Source organism: Thalassophryne amazonica, chromosome 4, assembly GCF_902500255.1.
Source record: "Thalassophryne amazonica chromosome 4, fThaAma1.1, whole genome shotgun sequence".
NCBI lineage: Eukaryota > Metazoa > Chordata > Actinopteri > Batrachoidiformes > Batrachoididae > Thalassophryne > Thalassophryne amazonica.
Window position 1 is genome coordinate 9,962,744 of NC_047106.1, and position 23,067 is coordinate 9,985,810.

General features: G+C 45.5%; 1 protein-coding gene across 1 annotated transcript in view; it reads left to right on the forward strand.

The window, feature by feature from the left end:
• Positions 1-23,067, forward strand: part of si:cabz01090165.1 (uncharacterized protein LOC100333421 homolog) — a 950,945-nt gene that overhangs the window by 748,368 nt on the left and 179,510 nt on the right. The window contains exons 4-5 of the mRNA XM_034169060.1: positions 2,875-3,139; positions 22,247-22,447. Coding sequence (XP_034024951.1) covers positions 2,888-3,139; positions 22,247-22,447 — 453 coding nt within the window. The 5' untranslated portion in view covers positions 2,875-2,887. The remainder of the gene's footprint in view (positions 1-2,874; positions 3,140-22,246; positions 22,448-23,067) is intronic.

Genomic DNA, 23,067 nt, shown 5'->3' on the forward strand with positions numbered 1-23,067 from the left:
ACCTCTGTTTCAGTGCCGTCACTTTCATTTGTTGTGTGAACGTGTTCAGAGTTCTGCACGCTGAGGACGACTGAACAGGGAGACAATCAATGATGATGTAAATATTCCGTGGCTGGCAAGCGGGTTTAGCCTCATTTTTATGCACAAAGCACAAAAATATCCTTAAAATTTATGAAGCGAGACAGACGAGCAAGTGGAGCATGATTTTTGTTCTTTAACATTCTCTTCAGTGTGATCACAACAGTATGCAGAGCTGAACTGATGATATAACTACAGTTTACCAGAACAATTTTCACCAGCAGCACTGCTCTAAGGCCTGAAGGCTCTTGTGCTGACTTTGGTGTCGTGGCACAGATTGATGCCAAATGTGTGTCATGTGACCCTTGCAGCTCTGCAGAGATTCCAGCATTAATTTCTCAGGGAAAGTCTTGTTTTGTGCTTGTAGGGAACAGACAGACCAGACCGCAACATGTGGCTTTTGTAATTTTTCTGCAGAGGAAGGCCGCTAATAAATGGGGAAAATAAAAACAGTCCTGCGACTCATCATTGTCCATGTCACTGCTAACATCCATTGCATAGGCAATTGAGAAGTCCAAGTACAGAAGTCAGTCTGTCCTCCACATCCATTTCTGCAACATTTACAGTATTTCCAGCAGAAGCTCTGACAGTTTCTTACATATGCAGAGAATTCAAATATTCCATGAGGAGCAGCTCAAGTATGACAGAGACGCTTTTATGCACGTCAACGTGGGGAGGGTGAATAGAAGAACAGAAAAACATGGTGCGCTTAAAAAAAATATGAATGTGCAATCATTTGCTCTTTCTGTGCAACATTTGACAAGCTGGATGAATGTTTTCTGACAGACAGAGTTAGGACTTTTTCCATGTTTCCAAATCAAAATCCATGAATCTCTCTCATTGAAACATCCAACGAAACGAGTGATCACGAACATGCCGGATGCAAGTCTTCTGCACCGTAGATAAAGTAAGGCGTTGTGTCCATGTAGGTTGTTTGATTGATTTTTTTGTTCTGGGTGTCAGTGTCTTTCTTTAAGGCCCGGTCCCACTGGGGAGAGGATTAATTGCGCATGAATTGAGTATACAAATTTCAGGCGTACGTTGTCGTCTGCAACAAAATTGGCCAAAAATGACATATTCCTCAGTATGACTTACGGATATATTAATAATGTATAGTGAATATATGACGAACAATCACGGATGTATGACGCATGTATTGAGGACACGGATTGGACGCATTGTGATTATCACGGACGTATTACAGATGTATGGAGAATGCATTGCGTACGCGTTGCAGAAACAGCGGCTGTATTGTGCATGCGCGGCATCTGCATTGTAGTCATAACAGAAGTGCACTCGGGCCTTTCGATAACACTATTCACACCAACACCACAGCCTCTGGAGCAATTGGTGGACTTGGACAAGTTGATTCGTATGTTGCTGGATGGCAGCAGCTATCACACTACATCTTTGGGGATCCATAACTACATCTGTACGTCTCCACACCTGGACTGGCAATGACTGGCAAGTATGTCAATTTCTGCCACATTTAGATATTACTTTGGATTTACGTGAAGTGTTTATTATGCATTTGCAGATTGTTCGCACATCAGATGCAAAGCAGACGTAATACAAACATTTTATTCATGGCCAATCTGTATGCAGTCGCTACAACTTATTTTAGTCCGTGATGTGGACGTGATAGGCACGCTATATACTGTATCCGTTTTACACACTGTCCCAGTCTTTTGCCAAGCCACAATACCCCGTCAGTTGCAGATATCAGTGGATAACGGCGGATATACAGTGCATAGAGTATGTATTGAGTATGTAAGGCGGATGTCATCTGCCACCAAAATTTTGTGCAGCTCAAAAATCCTGCCAATGGAAAAACATGCCTCTGCAGATAATTGCAGACGTGCGGCTGTTGGCTGACTCATACATGCATGTTTCATGGATATTGCAGACATTTAGCGAATATAAACCAATTTTGTGTGCAATTCATACACAAATCTTCCTAAATGCCAGTTGGACCGGGCCTTTATTCTTATTCTTATTTTCCCAATTTTTGGAATGCAGTTGCCACACCCAGCATCTTTTTTTCCATAAGTGCCCGTTTCTTCTTGCACTTTTAATTAAAAAAAAAAAAAATCCTTTAATTGTTCAGGGCAGCACTGTGACATCACTGCAGCGCTTTTTCAGGCAATGAGCACGGAGGATTGTTTTTGCAGATTTGACTCTCAAAATCTGTTACAGTGGAGGTAAAAAAACAGACGTATGTTTTCTTATAAGCTTGTCATTGTCAGCTGTTTATTGTTGTCATGAGGAGCTCTGACTGTGTCCCTAGACAAGTCATTTCATCTGCATCGCCTCAGTCTGCCCAGCTGTATGTAATGGGTACCGCTTTAGGCTGGGGAGGTCACCTGCAATGGACTGGCATGCCATTGAGAGTTATTCATAGACTCTCATCCGGTTCACACTATTGAATCCCGGCACCAAAGGGCTTTCAAGCTGATATAGGACTTGATTCTGCTTCTGTGTTTCTGTGTCTTGTCTGAGTTGCACACACAATGAGTGCCGCTCAGTTTGTAATTGTTCACTGTCTAAAACTCCACAGCTCCCCCCACAGGTCATTAAATGCTTGGTGAGCTTTGACAGAAAAGTTGCACCAAATGCTGGTTTGAAAGCAAAGAAAAAAAGGACATCCTGCTGATCTGTACAGCGTTTTAGAAAAACAAGTCATGGAAGTTTGAATTGAAACTAAATGTAGAATCGTTTTTTTATTCCTGACAGGATTTCAGCATCAAGATTCAGGATTCTGAGTGGCGTCTGCCCCTGTTTGTCTTTGTCTCACAGCAGGAGAGTCACCATGGATGTCACGTCCCCGCTGCTCCTCCTCCTCCTCACCGTCCTGTCCTCCCTCCCCTCCTGCTCCGCATCCATGCTGTGTCCAAAGCGGTGCACCTGCCAGAACCTACTGCCGTCCTACACGGTGCTTTGTGCGAAGACAGGCCTCCTGTTTGTCCCACCCAACATCGACCGACAGACAGCTGAGCTCAGACTGATGGACAATTTCATCACCACGCTGAGGCACCGTGATTTCGCCAACATGTCCAGCCTGGTTAGTTCGCCCTGTCTTTCCAATACGGTTGCTGTAATTCAGATTATCTGCTTCTTTGTTTTTGTTTTGTTTTGTTTCCTGTGAGTCGACAATTTTTTTGTAAAATTGCACATTAGTGTTCAAGTGATGTTGCACACGAGTGTACAAGTAGAATGTGCAGTATTATTGCAAATGGCTGAAAAACTGTTACTATAATGACATTACTGATTAGAGGGATGTGAGTGGTCTACTGGGAACAGATCTGGTTGTGGAGTCTGACAGCAGCAGGAGGAAAGGACCTGCGGTGTCGCTCCTCCACACACTTTGGGTGGTCAGAGCTGGTCTTCCTAATCACTTTGTAAAAAATGGTTGTTGCACTCCAAAGAACCTGAGTCACCTCAGCAGGTCAAGTCTGCTCTGGCCTTTCTTATAAAATGCAGAAGTGTTGTTTGAGCAGTCCAGGTTATTATTTAGGTGAACACCAAGTACTTGTAAGAGTCCACTATCTCAATATCCGTTCCCTCGATTTTCACCAGTGTTGGTAGAGAGTATCTGTGGCTGCAGAAATCCACCACCAGCTCTTTGGTTTTCCCTACATTGATGTAGAGCCGGTTCCACTGACACCAATCAACAAAGTCCTGGGTCACCCATCTGTATCCTCTGCCATCCTCGTCAGTGATGAGGCTGACGATTAAAGAGTCAAATCAAATCAAATCAATTTTATTTATATAGCGCCAAATCACAACAAACAGTTGCCCCAAGGTGCTTTATATTGTAAGGCAAGGCCATACAATAATTACGGAAAAACCCCAACGGTCAAAACAACCCCCTGTGAGCAAGCACTTGGCGACAGTGGGAAGGAAAAACTCCCTTTTAACAGGAAGAAACCTCCTGGAGAACCAGTCTCAGGGAGGGGCAGTCTTCTGCTGGGACTGGTTGGGGCTGAGGGAGAGAACCAGGAAAAAGACATGCTGTGGAGGGGAGCAGAGATCAATCACTAATGATTAAATGCAGAGTGGTGCATACAGAGCAAAAAGAGAAAGAAACACTCAGTGCATCATGGGAACCCCCCAGCAGTCTAAGTCTATAGCAGCATAACTAAGGGATGGTTCAGGGTCACCTGAGAGTCGGCAGAGAACTTTTGCAGGTGACAGTTGACAGAGTTGTACACGAAGTCTGCAGTGTTGAGGGTAAAGAGAAAGGGAGCCAAGACGGTTCCTTGTGGGGCCCCATGCTGCAGATTACCATGTCAGAGTCACAGTCCCAAACCCTCACATTCTGTGGTCATTGTGTGAGGTGGTCCAAGATCTAGGATGAGAGGTGGAGGTTCACATCTGTGATCTCCAGCTTGTCCCTCAGAAGCACCGGCTGTATGGTGTTGAAAGCACTGGAGAAATAAAAAACAAACAAACAAACAAAAAAACATAATTCTCACAGTGCTCCCAGGCTTTTCTAGGTGAGAGAGAGCTCTGTGTTGGGGGTAGATGACAACATCGTCCACTCCAATGTCAGGCTGGTGGATCCATTGATGATTTCACCAGAGGGCAGAAATGTCCAAGGACCAGCCTTTCCAGGGTTTTCATCCAATGCGATGTCAGTGTCTCTGGCCTGAAGCTTGTGCCTTCATCGAGGCACTGTGACTTTTTTAAGTATCTGATTTTGTCCAACCAACAATCCAGAAAAGAAAATTACATTTTCAATGATACTGTTATGTGTCGGACGCAGGACGGAGAACCGACCAGCGTTTGAAGGACCCAGTATAAAATAAGCAGAGCACGGTACAAAGGATAACAAAATTTAATGACATAACAGTGCTGTGATGAAAGTACAAACAAATAAGTGCGCGGTCTGCGAGGTGGATTACGGTGCACTCCCAGCTGCACAAACGGTCCGGAGCCAGAAACAGTTCGGACCCAAGGACCCCGCCGACACCCCCCAGGTGGCCGCGACAAACCGAGTCTGTGAAAGAAGAAACCATCATGTGAGTCCACACTCCACACACAGAGAGACCACTCAAAGGTGTACATAAACAGCAAACACTTCCTGGCTTAATCACTAATCAGCTTCCCACCCTGCAGGCATGGAACACCCAGTTCACATTACTCAACTGCAGTGGAAGCTGATTAAACGACTAACATAACTGCTCAATATAATAAGGTGTGAGGGACACCACATTTACTGACTGTACAAATGTTAGTCACAAAACCTAACGTACCTCAGGAAGTGTGCTGACGAGCGTGAGACCTCACCCCCTCCTCTTTCACAGACCATGACATCAAACCTGGACGTTCTCTGCATCCATAATGATGAGATGGCTCTCAAGACGACGATCTCACCCGTCTGGTCACAAGGTCGAGTCTCTGGCAAATACACACTGTGTACTCCAGACATAAATGCCACCATGCTCCAATCCGTGTAGATGCACCACAGCTGTGAGTCCTGACGAGCTGCACATGATCAGCCTCAGGTGATCAGGGTGAGGTCCTGATAACTCAGCCACACAGCCACTCAGTCCTAAACGCGTGCCACCTGGAAGGAAAAACAAAAGACAGAACAGAAGACAGAAACAAAAGGCAGCCAGGCCCCCCCAGCCATACAACAGATACAATACATAAAAAATAGGGTCATGAGACCCTGAAGTGCTTTGAACAAAGTCATTTTGACCAAATATGGAGAAAGTGGCATTGGCATTAGTAAGTCATTTGCATGATTCATCTGAGGTTATTTACCCTTCTGGAGGCCCGGGGGGGCACAAGTATATAATCAAAAATCAACTCACCATGGACAGACAGTTAAGGAATGTCTGCACCAAATTTCAGAAAAAAAAAATCTATGGACAAATTTTCTGCAATGAATTGAAAAGAGTGAAAAATGACATTGGGAGATGGGGACTAAATGGAATTTTATTTCTGTAGACATCCTCCCAAAGAGTCTATCCAAAATTACAGAAAAAATTATTGAGACATTTTTCAGAAATTTATTAAATGTATGTAAATGGACAGTTTTTTGTCTTTCTGAGAAGGCCTGGAGGCCCCAGGGAGTGACAGTCCATATGTCCACACTTCCATGACCAGACAGGGCCACATTGAATGTAACCACCAAATTTTAGTTTTTGAGTTTTTGAGAAAATGTCCAGAAGGTACCCCACGGTCAAATCTGGATGGCATTAGTCCTTTCAGAACAGTCAGTCCAAAGGACTAAAAAGAAGTAAGTTATCATATTTGACCATCTGCAACCAAATAACATTTGGGACTTTTTCATTGACAAATACACAAACTACATATAGAGATTGAGCTATGACATTTTGGCCATGTGACAGGTTTTCTTGTCCTGATCCTGGCTGGAGATACCTCAGTGCTGAGGACCCCATTGGCTGGAGAAGGTCAAGAACATGCTCAAGTTTCACCTGCCTGTGACAGATAGATTGTTACTTCAAGGTTACTTCAAGGAGGACTGTGCTGGAAATTATCAATCTGTCATTAACCTCTGGATCTGTTCCGAAATGTTTTAAATCTGCAATGATTAAACCATTACTTAAGAAATCTAATTTTGACCCTAGTGTATTGAAAAATTACAGGCCAATATCAAATCTATCATTCTGTTCCAAAATTTTAGAAAACGTGGTTTCACGGAAGCTTATAGACCACCTCACTGAGAATGATCTTTTTGAGCCACTGCAGTCTGCTTTTAGGAAATATCACTCCACAGAGACAGCACTCACTAAAGTTGTGAATGATCTTCTGTGAGCAGTGGACTCAGACACCGCGACAGTTCTGGTGTTGTTAGAGCTCAGTGCTGCATTTGATACCGTGGATTATCATATTTTGCTCGATAGGTTGGAGAATCTTTATGGGATTACTGGAAGTGCCCTTGCCTGGTTGACGTCATATTTGTCCAGTCGTTCTCAAAGTGTTTTGTATAATAACATTACCTCTAACCTTTGTGACATGAGATTTGGGGTTCCACAGGGACCCGTTTTAGGCCCCTTGCTTTTCTCCCTGTATGTAGCACCCCTTGGGCGTATACTGCAGAGTTTTGGGATTGCCTTTCATTGTTATGCTGATGATACTCAGTTGGACATGCTGATAACTGTGGGAAATCTCACTCCCATAAAATCCCTTGAGGACTGTCTTCTGTCAGCGAGAAGCTGGATGTCAAGTAACTTCCTACTTTTAAACTTTGATAAGACTGAAATGATGGTTCTTGGTCCAGTGAGACATCGGCATCAGTTTGACCAGCTGGCGCTCAGCCCGGGTTTGTGTGCCATACATCATACGGACAAAATGAGTAACCTTGGGGTAATTTTTGATCCCACGCTGTCTTTTGACCTCCACATCAAGGATGTTACAAGGACTGCTTTTTTCCATCTGCGATATATAGTGAGGATCTGCCCCATCCTGTCTATGGCTGATGCTGAGTGCAGCATTAGGGATCTTCAGCTGGTTCAGAATGCTGCCGCCAGACTGTTGACACATAGCAGAAGGTCTGGACATATCACACCCATTTTGGCATCCTTGCACTGGCTCCCTGTCTGTGAGAGCAGATTTTAAGGTTTTGTTATTGACTTACAGTGAGGAAAATAAATATTGGAACACCCTGCAGTTTTGCAAGTTCTCCCACTTAGCAATCATGGAGGGGTCTGAAATTTTCATCTTAGGTGCATGTCCACTGTGAGACACATAATCTAAAAAAAAGAAAAACCTGAAATCACAATGTATGATTTTTTAAATAATTTATTTGTATGCTACTGCTGCAAATAGGTATTTGAACACCTACCAACCAGCAAGAATTCTGGCTCTCACAGACCTGTTAATTTTTCTTTAAGAAGCCCTCTTATTCTGCACTCTTTACCTGTATTAATTGCACCTGTTTGAACTTGTTACCTGTATAAGACATCCGTTTACACACTCAATCAACCACACTCCAACCTGCCCACCATAGCCAAGACCAAAGAGCTGTCTAAGGACACCAGGGACAAAACTGTAGACCTGCACAAGGCTGGATGGACTACAGGACAACAGGCAAGCAGCTTGGTAGAAGACAACAACTGTTATGATTATTTATTAGAAAGAGGAAGAAACCCACGATGACTGTCAATTTCCCTCAGTCTGGGATTCCATGTAAGATCTCACTTTGTGGGGTAAGGATGATTCAGAGAAAGGTCAGAACTACACAGGAGGACCTAATCAATGACCCGAAGACAGCTGGGACCACAGTCACAAAGATTACATTAGTAACACATGATGCTGTCATGGTTTAAAATCCTGCAGGGCAGCAAGGTCCCCCTGCTCAGGCCCATTTGAAGTTCACCAGTGACCATCTGGATGATCCAGAGGAGGCATGGGAGAAGGTCATGTGGTCAGATGAGACCAGAACAGAGGTTTTTGGAATCAACTACACTTACCATGTTTAGAGGATGAGAACAAACCCAAGAAACCATCCCAACTGTGAAGCATGGGGGTGGAAACATCATACTCTGGGGGTGCTCTTCTGCAAAGGGGACAGGGTGACTGCACCGTATTGAAGGGAGGAGGGATGAGGTCATGTATTGCGAGATTTTGGTAAATAACCTCCTTCCCTCAGTAAGAGCATTGAAGATGGGTCATGGCTGGGTCTTCCAGCATGACAATGACCCCAAACACACAGCCAGGGCAACTAAGGAGGGGCTCTGTAAGAAGCATTTCAAGGTCCTGGAGTGGCCTGGCCAGTCTCCAGACCTGAGCTCAATAGAAAATCTTTGGAGGGAGCTGAAACGCCAAACCTGAAAGATTTGGAGAAGATCTGTATGGAGGAGTGGACCAAAATCCCTGCTGCAGTGTGTGAAAACCTGGTGAAAAATTACAGGAAACGTTTGACCTCTGTAATGGCAAACAAAGGCTACTGTACAAAATATTAACATTGATTTTCACAGGTGTTCAAATACTTATTTGCAGCAGTAGCATACAAATAAATTATTTAAAAAATCATACATTGTGATTTCAAAGAACCCTTTCTCATCGTGCACCCACCCTTTGTAACAGTCTTCCGTGGACATTTTTAAGTCAAGACTGAAAACCCATTTTTATTCTCTTTCTTATGAGTAGTTTTTTGTTTTTTTTTTACCTGTTTTATTCTTTTACTTCTGCTTTTAATTATGTATTTGAAATTTTTTATTCATTTTTAATTATTTAAATTTTATGTTGTATTGTTTTGTGTAAGGCGCCTTGAGATGGCTTTTGCTGTGATTTGGCACATTATAAACAAATTAAATTAAATTAATTAAATTAAGGAAGTGGAGATGAATCGGTTGTCTCTGTGGGTAGTTTCTTAATCCAGGACCCAAGACAGTTTGGTAGTGCGATGCAAGTGAGAGTAGCAGAGGTCAGATCTGATCTTGGTGGTACACTTCTGGTCTCATCAGGTAACATTCACTTCAAAGTTGAGACCAAGATAACATACATGACCTTTGACGCTCCAAATGTTAGCAGAAGACTTCAGTGAGCTGCTAATATTCGTGGTTGGTTAGTTTGCTGGTAATATTGATGGTCTCACACCCGTCTGCATCTTCATCATTAGACACAGAACTGGCTGTTGGTTTAATGGCACCAAACCATTTCACCGTGTTCATTTTTAGCTTGTAACAATCTAATTTAACCATTACCACTGCTATCATTGTCTCTGCCTTGTTAACTGACCTTTGTCAAGGGTCTTACTGGGTCAGGGCACAGATTCTACAAGCCCCCTTTCCTGACTTTATACTGCTCCCCTAACTGGTGCCAGACCTGGTAATTCAGTGTGTAGGCGAGCAGCTGGAGGACTGACTGAGCTCAGTCCAACTCAGCAGCATCACACCGGCACCTTGTGAGCCCACCATCGTCAGGGGTACAGTTGTGGGTCAGGCTCAGCAAACGTCCGACACGTGCTGAGCCAAGCCTGCAACATGGTGCAGTTGTCCACGAAATGAATTTTCCACCTGCAGTCCACTCTGACCTCAAGCTAATTGGAGAACACTGTGTGCACACCTGTTTTCTAATGATGCCCTAAATGTGTTCTCAGAAATGTGAGAACACTAAAGCCCCCCTCACACATAGAAAGAACATGCAGGAAGCAGGCTGACACACCAAAAATTGTCATAATCCGGAAGCAGTCGGGAGGAAAAGAGGTGTGGCCAGCGGTGTCGGAGCACAGGCAGACTGCCTCGTCCACACCTGTCAGATCACGACACAGACTGCTATCAAATGGCCATGAAAGGCGCCGCAGACTGCCCGATGTCCAAACATCTGGATGGCAAACACGGGACCACAGTGGGAGGCAGCACTGTGTACTCACTTTGCACAGGACAACAAAGAACAACCAACGTATGGATCGGACTCACGCCACCGAGCCGGCATCCATACGGTCACCCGCTCCCATTCAATCACACCTTCGCTCATCCTCTTTCTCCCAAGCTCACTGACCTCACGTGCGTGAGTGTGCATAGAAGTGCTGACATGAGGAAATGATCACACAATCTGTGTGTGTTTGTGTATTTTCATAACGGCTGAATAAGCTGCTTCGTGTGCGCACACCACACTTACACGCATGTGCACAGCTCTCAGCCACTGGACAGCTTTTGATGCTGAACCTTGCTGCCAGCTAAACTTCACTGTGTGTGCATGTACATGCACGTGGGCGCACACACATAGCAAACCTTTGCTGAGAGTCAAAGGACCCCTTTGCTTAAAAATTTGCACTGAGTTTTCCCACTATTCATCAGACGCAGGCTTTCCAGCAAACTTTAATTTATTTTTTTTCCCACAACGCAACTTTACAATTCAATTCAAATAATTCATTTTATATAGCGCCAATTCACAACAGAAAACAATTCAACAAAACAAGATAACATTAATTAAAAGATTAAAAAGGCACAATAAAAGAATAAAAAATAAAAAGCATAGTAACACATTATGCTTGTTGTCTGGGCCGCTGAAGAGGAGGTACTGCTCACCCACCACCAGAGGGCGCCCTGCCTGAAGTGCGGGCTTCAGGCACGAGAGGGCGCCGGAGCAACCGGGAGTGACAGCTGTCACTCATCAACAGCACCAGCTGTCACTCATCTTCACCACAACCACATCACCATAAAAGCCGGGCAGCAACTCCACCTCGCTGCCGAGATATCTACAACCAATAGGTAAACTCTCAGCCGTAATTCAGTATTACAACGTATACGTGTTATTCTTGAGATTGTTTGCAGGCGTACGTAGAGTTCATCCGCTGCTGGAGGCTGAGTCGGTGGAACTGCGGAGGAGACGACAGATTTCGCTCCTCACCGGATAAGTAACTCACACAGACGCTGCATGTAATTGTGATCAGGATGTGGAGGTGTGTTTCCCACCTACCAACAGGAGAGGACATTGCTGACTGTTTACTGGGTGTGTTTTCACACATCCACCATTAACTGTCTCTGCCTCCTGCCAGCAGTACCAGATCTGACAGCTGGAGACGGTGGCCACCTGGGGACTCGGGACTTGGTGGCTCCAGTGTGCTCCAGATCCGGTGGCAGTTGTCTCCTATCCTCGAGCCTGCCCACACGTCACCTTTTTATATTTGACTATAATCCAAATTCTGCATTTGTCTGTATTTCGTTGTGCACATTTCACAACAGTAAAGTGTTGTATTTTTGGCTCACCCATTGTCCATTCATTTACGCCCCCTGTTGTGGGTCTGTGTCACTACACTTTCCCAACAGGATATCTCGGCCAGCGTCATGGATTCCGAGGGGCGTCAACCATCTGTTGAACAACCAATGGAAGAGCAGGGTGCACAGGCGCCAGCGGGAGGCGTGGTAGGTGAGTTACAGCAAATCCTCACCGCCTTCACTGCTCGGTTGGATTTAATGACCGAGAAGAACGTCATTCTCAATCGCACGATGGAGGCTCTCACCGCACAGGTGGAAGCGCGCACACAGGGCGCTGCTGCAGCTCCTCCTCCTGCTGTCCTGGTGCCAAATATAGACGTTCCAATGGTCATTCAACGAACCTCCCCACCATCCCCTGAAGCATACATAAGTCCCCCGGAGCCGTACGGAGGCTGTGTGGAGACGTGCGCAGACTTCTTGATGCAGTGTTCGCTCGTCTTTGCACAGCGTCCCGTGATGTACGCGTCATACTCCAGCCGGGTGGCTTATGTAATTAATTTGCTTCGAGGTGAGGCACGCACCTGGGCTACAGCGCTTTGGGAGCATAATTCACGGCTCCTAACAACATATACTGGGTTTGTGAGGGAGTTCAGAACAGTCTTTGATCACCCAAATAGAGGCGAGACCGCTTCAACAGTGCTCCTGTCTATGAGACAGGGGCGTCGGAGTGCAGCTGAGTATGCAGTCGATTTCCGCATCGTGGCTGCGAGGTCCGGCTGGACTACTACTGCGTTCCGCGCCGCCTTCGTAAACAGACTGTCGTTGGTCCTGAAGGAGCACCTGGTGGCTAAGGATGAGCCGCGGGATTTGGACGGGCTTATTGATCTAGTTATACGATTAGACAATCGGTTAGAAGAACGCAGTCGGGAGCGAGACAAAGGACGTGGCCGGGCACGCGCCATCCCTCTCCCTTCCAGGTTCGAAAAGGTTCCGCCCTCCCCACGCTCCACAGCCTCAGCGATCCGTGTGGTAACAACTCCCCCTGCTGACGATGTTATGGACACGAGCATGACTAAATTAAGAGCTTCTAACAAACAGAAGAGACTGGCCCACGGGGAGTGCTTTATCTGCGGCTCAAGCGAGCATCAGCAGAGAGACTGCCCCAAGCAGTTAAACACCAACGCCCGCCCTTAGAAACTGGGATAAGGGTGGGCCAAGAAATTCACGTGGGACACACACACGCCTTTCTGCACATCTCCCAGTTACGATCCTGAGTGGGGATCTAACCCTTCAAGCCCCAGCACTGGTGGACACGGGGTCAGAAGGGAATCTGCTGGACAGCAGATGGGCAAGGGAAGTAGGGCTCCCTCTAGTGGCGCTCCCTTCACCATTGAAGGTGCGGGCACTAGATGGCACCCTTCTCCCTTTAATCACACACAAGACACTACCTGTAACTCTTGTAGTGTCTGGGAATCATCGGGAAGAGATTGAGTTTTATGTGACTCCTTCTACCTCCCGCGAAATTTTGGGCTTCCCGTGGATGATAAAACACAATCCCCGGATTGATTGGCCGTCTGGGGTTGTGGCTCAGTGGAGCAAAACCTGCCACCGGGAGTGTTTAGGATCCTCGGTTCTCCCCGGTTTGACTGCTAATGAGGAGGTTAAAGTCCCACCCAATCTGACGGCGGTGCCGTAGGAGTACCACGATCTTGTTGACGTCTTCAGCAAAGATCTGGCACTCACTCTTCCCCCGCACCGTCCATATGATTGCGCCATTGATTTGATCCCGGGCGTTGAGTACCCGTCCAGCAGGCTGTACAACCTCTCACATCCAGAGCGCGAATCAATGGAAACCTACATCCGGGACTCGTTAGCTGCCGGGCTGATCCGGAACTCCACCTCCCCAATGGGTGCTGGTTTCTTTTTTGTGGGCAAGAAAGACGGCGGACTCCGTCCATGCATTGATTACAGAGGGCTGAACGAGATTATGGTTCGCAATCGATACCCGTTGCCCCTGTTGGATTCAGTGTTCACGCCCATGCATGGAGCCAAAATTTTCACAAAGCTGGATCTTAGGAATGTGTACCACCTGGTTCGGATCCAGAAGGGAGACAAATGGAAGACAGCATTTAACACCCCATTTGGTCACTTTGAGTACCTGGTCATGCCGTTTGGCCTCACTAACGCCCCCGCAACGTTCCAAGCTTTGGTAAATGACATCTTGCAGGACTTCCTGCACCGATTCATCTTCGTATATCTGGACGATATACTCATCTTTTCCCCGGATCCTGAGACCCATGTTCAGCATGTACGTCAGGTCCTGCAGCGGTTGTTGGAGAACCGGCTGTTTATGAAGGGCGAGAAGTGCGAGTTCCACTGCACATTGTTGTCCTTCCTGGGGTTTATCATCTCCTCCAACTCCGTCGCCCCTGATCCAGCTAAGGTTGGGGCGGTGAGAGATTGGCCCCAACCAACAAGCCGTAGGAAGCTGCAACAGTTACTCGGCTTTGCAAATTTCTACAGGAGGTTTATCAAGGACTACAGTCAGGTGGTTAGTCCCTTGACACCCCTGGCCTCCTCCAAATTCCCCTTCACCTGGTCAGATCGGTGCGAAGCCGCGTGTAGGGAGTTGAAACGCCGGTTTTCGACTGCACCGGTTCTGGTGCAGCCTGACCCGAGCCGCCAGTTTGTCATTGAAGTGGATGCCACTGACTCAGGGATAGGAGCCGTGCTGTCCCAGAGCAGGGAGTCCGACAACGTCCTCCACCCCTGTGCCTATTTTTCCCGTAGGTTGACCCCGGCTGAGCGAAACTATGACGTGGGCAATCGAGAACTCCTTGTGGTGAAAGAGGCTCTTGAGGTGTGGAGACACCTGTTGGAGGGAGCTGCGGTTCCATTCGTGGTTTTCACGGACCATCGGAACCTGGAGTACATCCGGACCGCCAAGCGTCTGAACCCCAGGCAAGCCTGGTCATTGTTCTTCGGGCGTTTGACTTCCAGATCACCTACCACCCCGGGACCAAGAACCAAAGATCTGACGCCTTGTCCCGGGTTCACGAAGAGGAAGTCAAAACCGAGCTGTCAGATCCAACGGAAACCATCATCCCCGAGTCCACTGTCATGGCCACCCTCACCTGGGACATGGAGAAGACCGTCCGGGAGGCCCTGGCACAGAACCCGGACCCAGGAACTGGCCCAAAGGACAAGTTATATGTCCCACCAGAAGCCAGAGCTGCAGTCTTGGACTTCTGTCACAGTTCCAAGCTCTCCTGTCACCCAGGGGTGCGAAGAACTGTGGCAGTGGTCCGGCAGTGCTTCTGGTGGGCGTCGATGGAAGCCGACATCCGGGAGTATGTCCAGGCCTGCACCACCTGCACCAGGGGAAAAGCCGACCACCAACGGGCACAGGGACTCCTCCAGCCACTAACTGTGCCTCACCGCCCCTGGTCCCACATCGGCCTGGACTTCGTTACAGGCCTCCCGCCGTCCCAGGGCATGACCACCATACTCACGATAGTGGACCGGTTCTCCAAGGCGGCCCACTTCGTGGCCCTCCCGAAGCTCCCAACGGCCCAGGAGACAGCAGACCTCCTGGTCCACTATGTCGTACGTCTGCATGGGATTCCATCTGACATTGTCACCGACCATGGTGCCCAGTTCACCTCGCAAGTCTGGAGGAGTTTCTGTAAGGAACTGGGGGCCACCGTCAGCCTTTCGTCCGGGTACCATCCCCAGACGAACGGACAGGCAGAGCGGGCCAACCAGGATTTGGAACAGGCTCTCCGCTGCATGACCTCCACGCACCCGACAGCCTGGAGCAACCATCTGGCCTGGATCGAGTACGCTCACAATAGCCAACTTTCATCTGCCACCGGCCTCTCCCCGTTTGAGGTATGTTTGGGGTATCAGCCCCCATTGTTTCCGCTCGTTGAGGGAGAGGTCGGCATGCCCTCGGTCCAGGCCCACCTAAGAAGGTGCCGTCGGGTGTGGCGTACGGCCCGCTCTGCCCTGCTGAAAGCCCGGACGAGGGCCAAGGCCCATGCAGATCACCGGCGGTCCCCGGCCCCTGTATACCAGCCCGGGCAGGAGGTTTGGCTATCCACCAAAGACATTCCCCTGCAAGTGGAATCCCAAAAACTGAAGGACAGATTTATTGGACCGTTCCCCACCCTGAAAGTCCTCAGCCCGGCCGCAGTGAAGCTGAAGCTACCAGCTTCGCTGCGGATCCATCCAGTCTTTCATGTGTCAAGGATCAAGCCCTGCCACACTTCACCTCTCTGCACCCCCGGACCGGCACCACCTCCTGCCCGGATCATCGACGGAGAGTCGGCATGGACAGTAAGCCGGCTCCTGGACATCCGTCGGAAGGGCCGGGGGTTCCAGTACTTGGTGGACTGGGAGGGGTATGGACCTGAGGAACACTCCTGAGTGAAGAGGAGCTTCATCCTGGACCCGGCCCTCCTGGCCGATTTCTACACCCGACACCCCGACAAGCCAGGAGGCACCCGTTGAGGGGGGAGTCCTGTTGTGTGGGCCGCTGAAGAGGAGGTACTGCTGGCCCACCACCAGAGAGCGCCCTGCCTGAAGTGTGGGCTTCAGGCACGAGAGGGCGCCGGAGCAACCGGGAGTGACAGCTGTCACTCATCAACAGCACCAGCTGTCACTCGTCTTCACCACAACCACATCACCATAAAAGCCGGGCAGCAACTCCACCTCGCTGCCGAGATATCTACAACCAATAGGTAAACTCTCAGCCGTAATTCAGTATTACAACATATACGTGTTATTCTTGAGATTGTTTGCAGGCGTACGTAGAGTTCATCCGCAGCTGGAGGCTGAGTCGGTGGAACTGTGGAGGAGATGACGGATTTCGCTCCTCACCGGATAAGTAACTCACACAGATGCTGCATGTAATTGTGATCAGGAGGTGGAGGTGTGTTTCCCACCTACCGACAGGAGAGGATGTTGCTGACTGTTTACTGGGTGTGTTTTCACACATCCACCATTAACTGTCTCTGCCTCCTGCCTGCAGTACCAGATCTGACAGCTGGAGACGGTGGCCACCTGGGGACTCGTGACTTGGCGGCTCCAGTGTGCTCCAGATCCGGTGGCGGTGGAAATCGTGTGGGACCCGGCTATTCTCTGGACAGTTGTCTCCTATCCTCGTGCCTGCCCACACGTCACCTTTGTATATTTGACTATAATCCAAATTCTGCATTTGTCTGTATTTCGTTGTGCACATTTCACAACAGTAAAGTGTTGTATTTTTGGCTCACCCATTGTCTGTTCATTTACGCCCCCTGTTGTGGGTCCGTGTCACTACACTTTCCCAACAATGCTAGCCATACGAAAGAGAAAATAAGTGCGTCTTAAGTCTGGACTTGAAAGTCTCTACAGAATCTGACTGTTTTATTGATGCAGGGAGATCATTCCACAGAACAGGGGCACAATAAGAGAAAGCTCTTTGACGCACAGACTTTTTATTCACCCTAGGGACACTAAGTAGTTTTGCACCCTGAGAATGCAAACGTAGGGTTGAATTAGATCAGCTAGCTAGGGCGGTGCCAGTCTGGGAACAATTTTATAGGCTAGTAGTAGAACCTTAAAATCTGATCTCACAGAGACAGGAAGCCAGTCAGAGAGTAGTGGAAGTGGACATTATAAGTGGATAAGTGGCATGTGCAGGTCATGCCGCAGGTTCCCTCATACGCACCCAAATTGTAATTAAATCGTATGTAAATTGCACACAGATGGCGCTCAGACTGCCATCGGATAGGTGTTGCACATGTTCAAAACATGTGCAACACAGTTGGGACAGCCAGCCAACTGGGACCAACCATGTGGGTGGACTTTCAAAGACTGCTGTCAGAATGTTTTGGAACTGAAATCTGACACTTTTCAGATGTGGGTTGATTTGTCATTCTGACGCCATTCGGCGTCATTGTGGCTACGTGTGACAGGGGTATTAAAGTTCAGGATAAACATGTAGGAGGGTATAAATTAGGGTTTTTAGCAAACAGACCAGAAAAGTAAAGACATCATAGGGCTGATGAACAACCTGCACACAACACAATACAAACGTACTGTCTGTTATGGTGTTTTTGACTTTGTATGACTTCTATGTGACTTCATTATCATGTCATTCATACCAGTCAGTCACAAATATTTGGCTGATCAACAAATGGTTAAAATCATCCATCTAGGTCTCTTGGTTGTTTAGATATTCAAAATAAAAACTGTTTTTTTGGACGGTTTTCCTTGACCTTTGACCAAACTACTCCAAAATTTAGTAATCTTTAGATATCTATCCACGTAACAGTCGCACCAAGTTTGATTAACTCTCAGGGGCCGACGCTGTCGTATACAATGGCTGGGACCAAGCTTTACTAAATTATAAATAACTTTTTAATGATATGAGATAGAAACTTACATTTTTTGCTGAAAAGTTAACTCCGCTGACTTTCAATCCACTGTCGGCCGTCTTTGTACTCCTCATTGAAGCTGTGTGATGACGTGCGCAATGTGAGTGTCCAATCAGAATTGGTTCACCGTCACATGGTTTTCGAAAATCCAATCATAGGGCAGATTTACCTCACGTGATAAACCAAAAATCATTTTCAGGAGTGATATCTTACTAGTTGGCCTGTTTGAATAGCCCCCTAACTCCTCCAGTGTGCCCTGCGCCATTACGCATAGCGAAAGTGAAAGCAGACGGAGCAGACGAAGAGCCTCTGATGACAATCTCACATGCTCAAACAAAGAGTTTGTAACTATCAGGATTGCTCCACTAGTTTGCATTTGAACGTTACTGGATTGCTCTGTGGCTCTCTCCCTCTGGCATAAAGCACTGTTTACCATATCAATGAGGTGAGGTAGAGGGGCCGCTCCTCAGACTGGAGCATAAATGCATAGACCATTTTGTATATATTGTTTAAAATGTGCATTTGTGTTTATTGTTTGAACTTTTTTGTTGTACAGTCTTTCACACAAGACCTCAAATTACCTTTATAAAGTGTCAAAACAGTTGTTTATTATAGTTTGCTGTGTGTTTTGAATAAATGTGTGTGGAAAATAATTTTTTGCTTTATTGTTTCCTTTGTTATTTTTTTATTGTAAACCTTTATTACACTTATAAAACACAACAAAAGCATATATATTATGAAAGAACAGGTTGTCCTGAAAAAGAGACATAAAACTTGATTGTGGGATGCAGGGAGAGCTGTTAACAGCAATAATAAAACATTTATGCCAGGCGAGTGAACTGGCCAAAAAATGCCCTCGGACCCCAGAGGGTTAATCCAAGATTCTTTTGGGTTTTTTTTAGCTTTAAAAAAATGTGTTTCTTTTTTTTGGTGGGTGGGGGTTGGATCATGTTTTCCATGTCCTTTATCCTTGGATAAAACTACTTCAAATTTAATCACCTTTAGATATCTATCAAAGTAATATGCCCACCTACTCTGATCCATCTAGGTTTCATTGTTATTGAGATAACCCAAAAAAAGCGTGTGTGTGTGTGTGTGTGTGTGTGTGTGCGTGATTTGTTTATATTTTATTTTTCCCAGTAACACAGTGAAGAAGCTCAATCCAGCACCGTGAGTCTGGTTCTCACGTTTACATCACACTGAACTTAGAAAACGTAACGAACATCTGCTTGTCCTAACACAATATGTTGAGAGCAGATCTGAAATCTGGTCGCTTTACCAGTTTATTCCGCCGTCATCAAGCTGAGGTGAAAATGAGGTACTTTGAAGCTTCAGTATAAGAAAATGCTAAACTCCACTTTGTTTTAAATAAAGATGCTTGTCGCAGCTTGAAACGTTCTCGTCCTCACTGATTTGAAAAATCAGTTCCCCCCTGAGTGAAGACGAGGGCCCACATGGTGCTCGCTCCTGGTGGAGGCAGAGTGAGGAAAGGATTTTAGTCATGTGGTGGTGACACAGCATGCCGCAGATCTCTCTGGTGATCACTGTGTTTTCCCCAAACGAGTTTGGAAACATGTGGGTGGAAACAGATTAAATCTCAATGCTCACAGTTTGGATGTTCTGTGTACAGTTGAATCTGCCAACGCCAGAGGCGTCATTCTATTCATATACCGAGTCCTGGGTGCTGTTTGTTTCTACCACTCCATCTGTAGTACTCAAACTTTAAAGCCACAGTGTGTAGAATTTACTGCCATCTAGTGGTGAAGTTGCAGATTGTGTTATCCTGTCTGGTGATTATTCGTGCTCTCTTCCCTTCCCCTGTGTTAATTGACATGTCTGATCCTCCATTTGGCAAAAATCAGGGATTGCAAGCTTGTTAGGTTGCACGAATGGACTGACTTTCCATGGGTAGAACTCTGAAAATTTCTTCATACCACTGCATGACAGTTGGTGGTTTCTCATTTATCCATTTGAATAGTACACATTTTTGTGCCATGAATAATAATTTACTCAGCAATTTAAATTTATGTTTATCTTGAAGTTTGTTTAGGGGTGGAAGCCCCAACAAGGACTGACCCGGATCTTTACAAATTCAAAATATGGCTTATTTCCTTAATTATACAAAACCAGAATTTGGAAATCTTTGGGCAGGTCCAGAAGCAGCACAGATAAGTTCCATCAGTTGTCTTACATTTAAGACACAAAGGTGATCTTCTTGAGTCAATCTTATTCAAAAAGACTGGTGTTCTGTGTTTATGTAAAATCTTGAAATTGAATTTCTTTAAATTTGTTATTGAGGACTAATGAGTGGGCAGACCAGATACATTAATTAATTAAACCACTAAACAATCACTTCCCACCAACAACTGGTAGTGAATGGACATGGAAGCAACCACTGTTTATGCCGTTTTTATTTTTTATTTTTTGCCAGTTTTCTGTCCGTGATGCAAAATGTGAAAAGTATAGTTACTACTGTATTTTCCAGAGTTTAAGTCACAGGTTTGTTTTTTAACTAATCTTGGAGGTCCTGTTACTTATACTCACCTGTTACTTATACTCACGTGTGACTTCTATACTGAAAAATCATGCAGTGGCTGTTCATAATGTTAGGAAAAATTACCTAAAAACTCTCTGAGACAGACAACAAACACCAGAGGAAAAAGTTTCAGTTTCTAAGATCTTTTATTTAGGTACATGCCATACAGAGTGTAGGTCTGAAGAGCAATACAAATACATTCAGTTTTCATGTCACTTGTACAGGTATACAGTTCCAAGATGTGCCAAAGTCCAATGAATTAAATCATTTGATAGTAAAAGACAGTCAGTTTCAAAGTCCGTTCTCAATCAATCATTCATCATGCATTGGTGGTATAATGTCTCGTCTCATCACATAGCATAAGACAATCAGTCACACAGTCTGTTTTCTGCTTCTTCATCATGCACTGATGAACGAATGTCTCACTTTATCAATCCTATCTATGCTCTTCCTCCTCCATGGCATTGTTCAATCAATTACTAAGACGCTGATAATGGAAAATATATTTCATAGCACATTAACATTAACTTTTATAACACATAGTAATAATAATAGTAATTAGCATTATTGTTTGATTCCTGTGAAAGTCTATTTTAAAGGATTGAACAAAATTAAGTCAATAATAAAAGAACCAATGCCAATATTAAAAAGTACGATAGAACATTGCACAGAAAAATCCCAAATTATGGACATGATAAAACAACATTTCCAATTTATAAACTGGAAAACAGCATTTTATTTAGATTTTTCTTCTTCAAGACAAAATGTTTAACAGGTGCAACTTATACTCCAGCCCAACCTTATATCTGGGTTTTTCCTCTTTAACTTATACTCTGAAAAATAAAGTACATCCCTTTTGAGCTGTATCAACATAGCAGTGGAAGATGGTGGCCTCCATGAGAGGGTGCACTCCCTTGTATGTATCCAAGCTTTGGGAAACATTCATTTGTTGAAGCAGTAATGAACAGATTGTTATGAATGCTGTATTCCATTTCTGCTAATCCTCACCCTTAAATCCTCCAACTGTAGCTCTAAGCACTCTGTTTAAACACCAGCCTCTTAGTTTTCTTCAGTGAAGACTCATCAACTGAAGTATCTCACCAACTATGACGTGTCCTTGAAGGACAAGTTCACTTTTTTTAAATACTCTTACTCATATTATTAAAGCATTGCTGCATTTTTCTGAGTCCTGTGTTAACCTTCAGCAGATGCACTTCATCACTTCATCCATAAATTGCCGAAAAGGATGTGTGGGTGTCAAAAGGGCAACTTCAACAGATCTCAAAATAAACTCCAAACCATATTTTCCCTGACTTTAAACTTGCATCATGTTTATTGTTGATGGCAGTGACTAGCACTTTTAGTGAAGAAAAATATGACATTGGCGGTGAAATCTACACATGCACAAACAGAAATAAACAAAAGTTTTCCCGTCTTCACTCACTGGCTACAGCTGCAATCACATTTTTGTGATCTCAAAGTGAAAAGGTTTCAAGTAAAGGTTTTGGTGCCATTGGAAGCATTTGTGTTGACAATGGTTTTGTGTTCTTCCCGTTCTTTGTCTACACGCTCAGATCCACCTGACCTTGAGCAGAAACACCATCAGCCAAATCCGACCGTACGCCTTCGCCGACCTCCAAGATCTTCATGCACTCCACCTGGATGCCAACCGCCTTACCATTCTGGATGACTCCCACTTCCAGGGTCTGGTTAACCTTCGACACCTCATACTGGCCAACAACCAGCTGCACAGCATCTCAGAGGGAGCGTTTCAGGTATAAAACATCACTACAAATGCTAATAGTACATGGGTTTTTCAACCATCAATTTTAAAATCATCATTTTATAGCATTGTGCTATAAATAATTCGACCAGCAGATGTCAGTATGATGACAACACATGGAGCAGCCAAAAGAGAATACATTCATGTGACTGAAGTATCGAAGCTTTCACCAAATTACTTCTTTGACAATTCAAAGAAACAGTTGAATCTCATCAGGTCAGCGCTCTGTGACTTTTCTTTCTTTGACAAGCTTTCATTTTTATTAGCAATGAAAGTGTTGTCCAGTTATGTCCTATGACTTAGATTCAGGTGTGACTTATATGTTGAAATATCATGCATTTGCAATTACTCTTATTATTATTTTTATACAGGGCATTCCCAATAATCAAGGAACTAAACAAAATAAGCTACAACTTTCAGAAAATAAATGCGAACAAAAAGGAAATACAACAATGCACAAAAATCCCAAACTAAATATGTTATTAAAAAATCAAATGGGCTCATTTTTATTATAGTGTTTCCAGGGATGTGGGTTTAGGGTCGATACCGGTATGAGACGTTCGGTATGGTTTTGATATATCACCACTCACAATGGTAAGCCGCTAGTCCCAG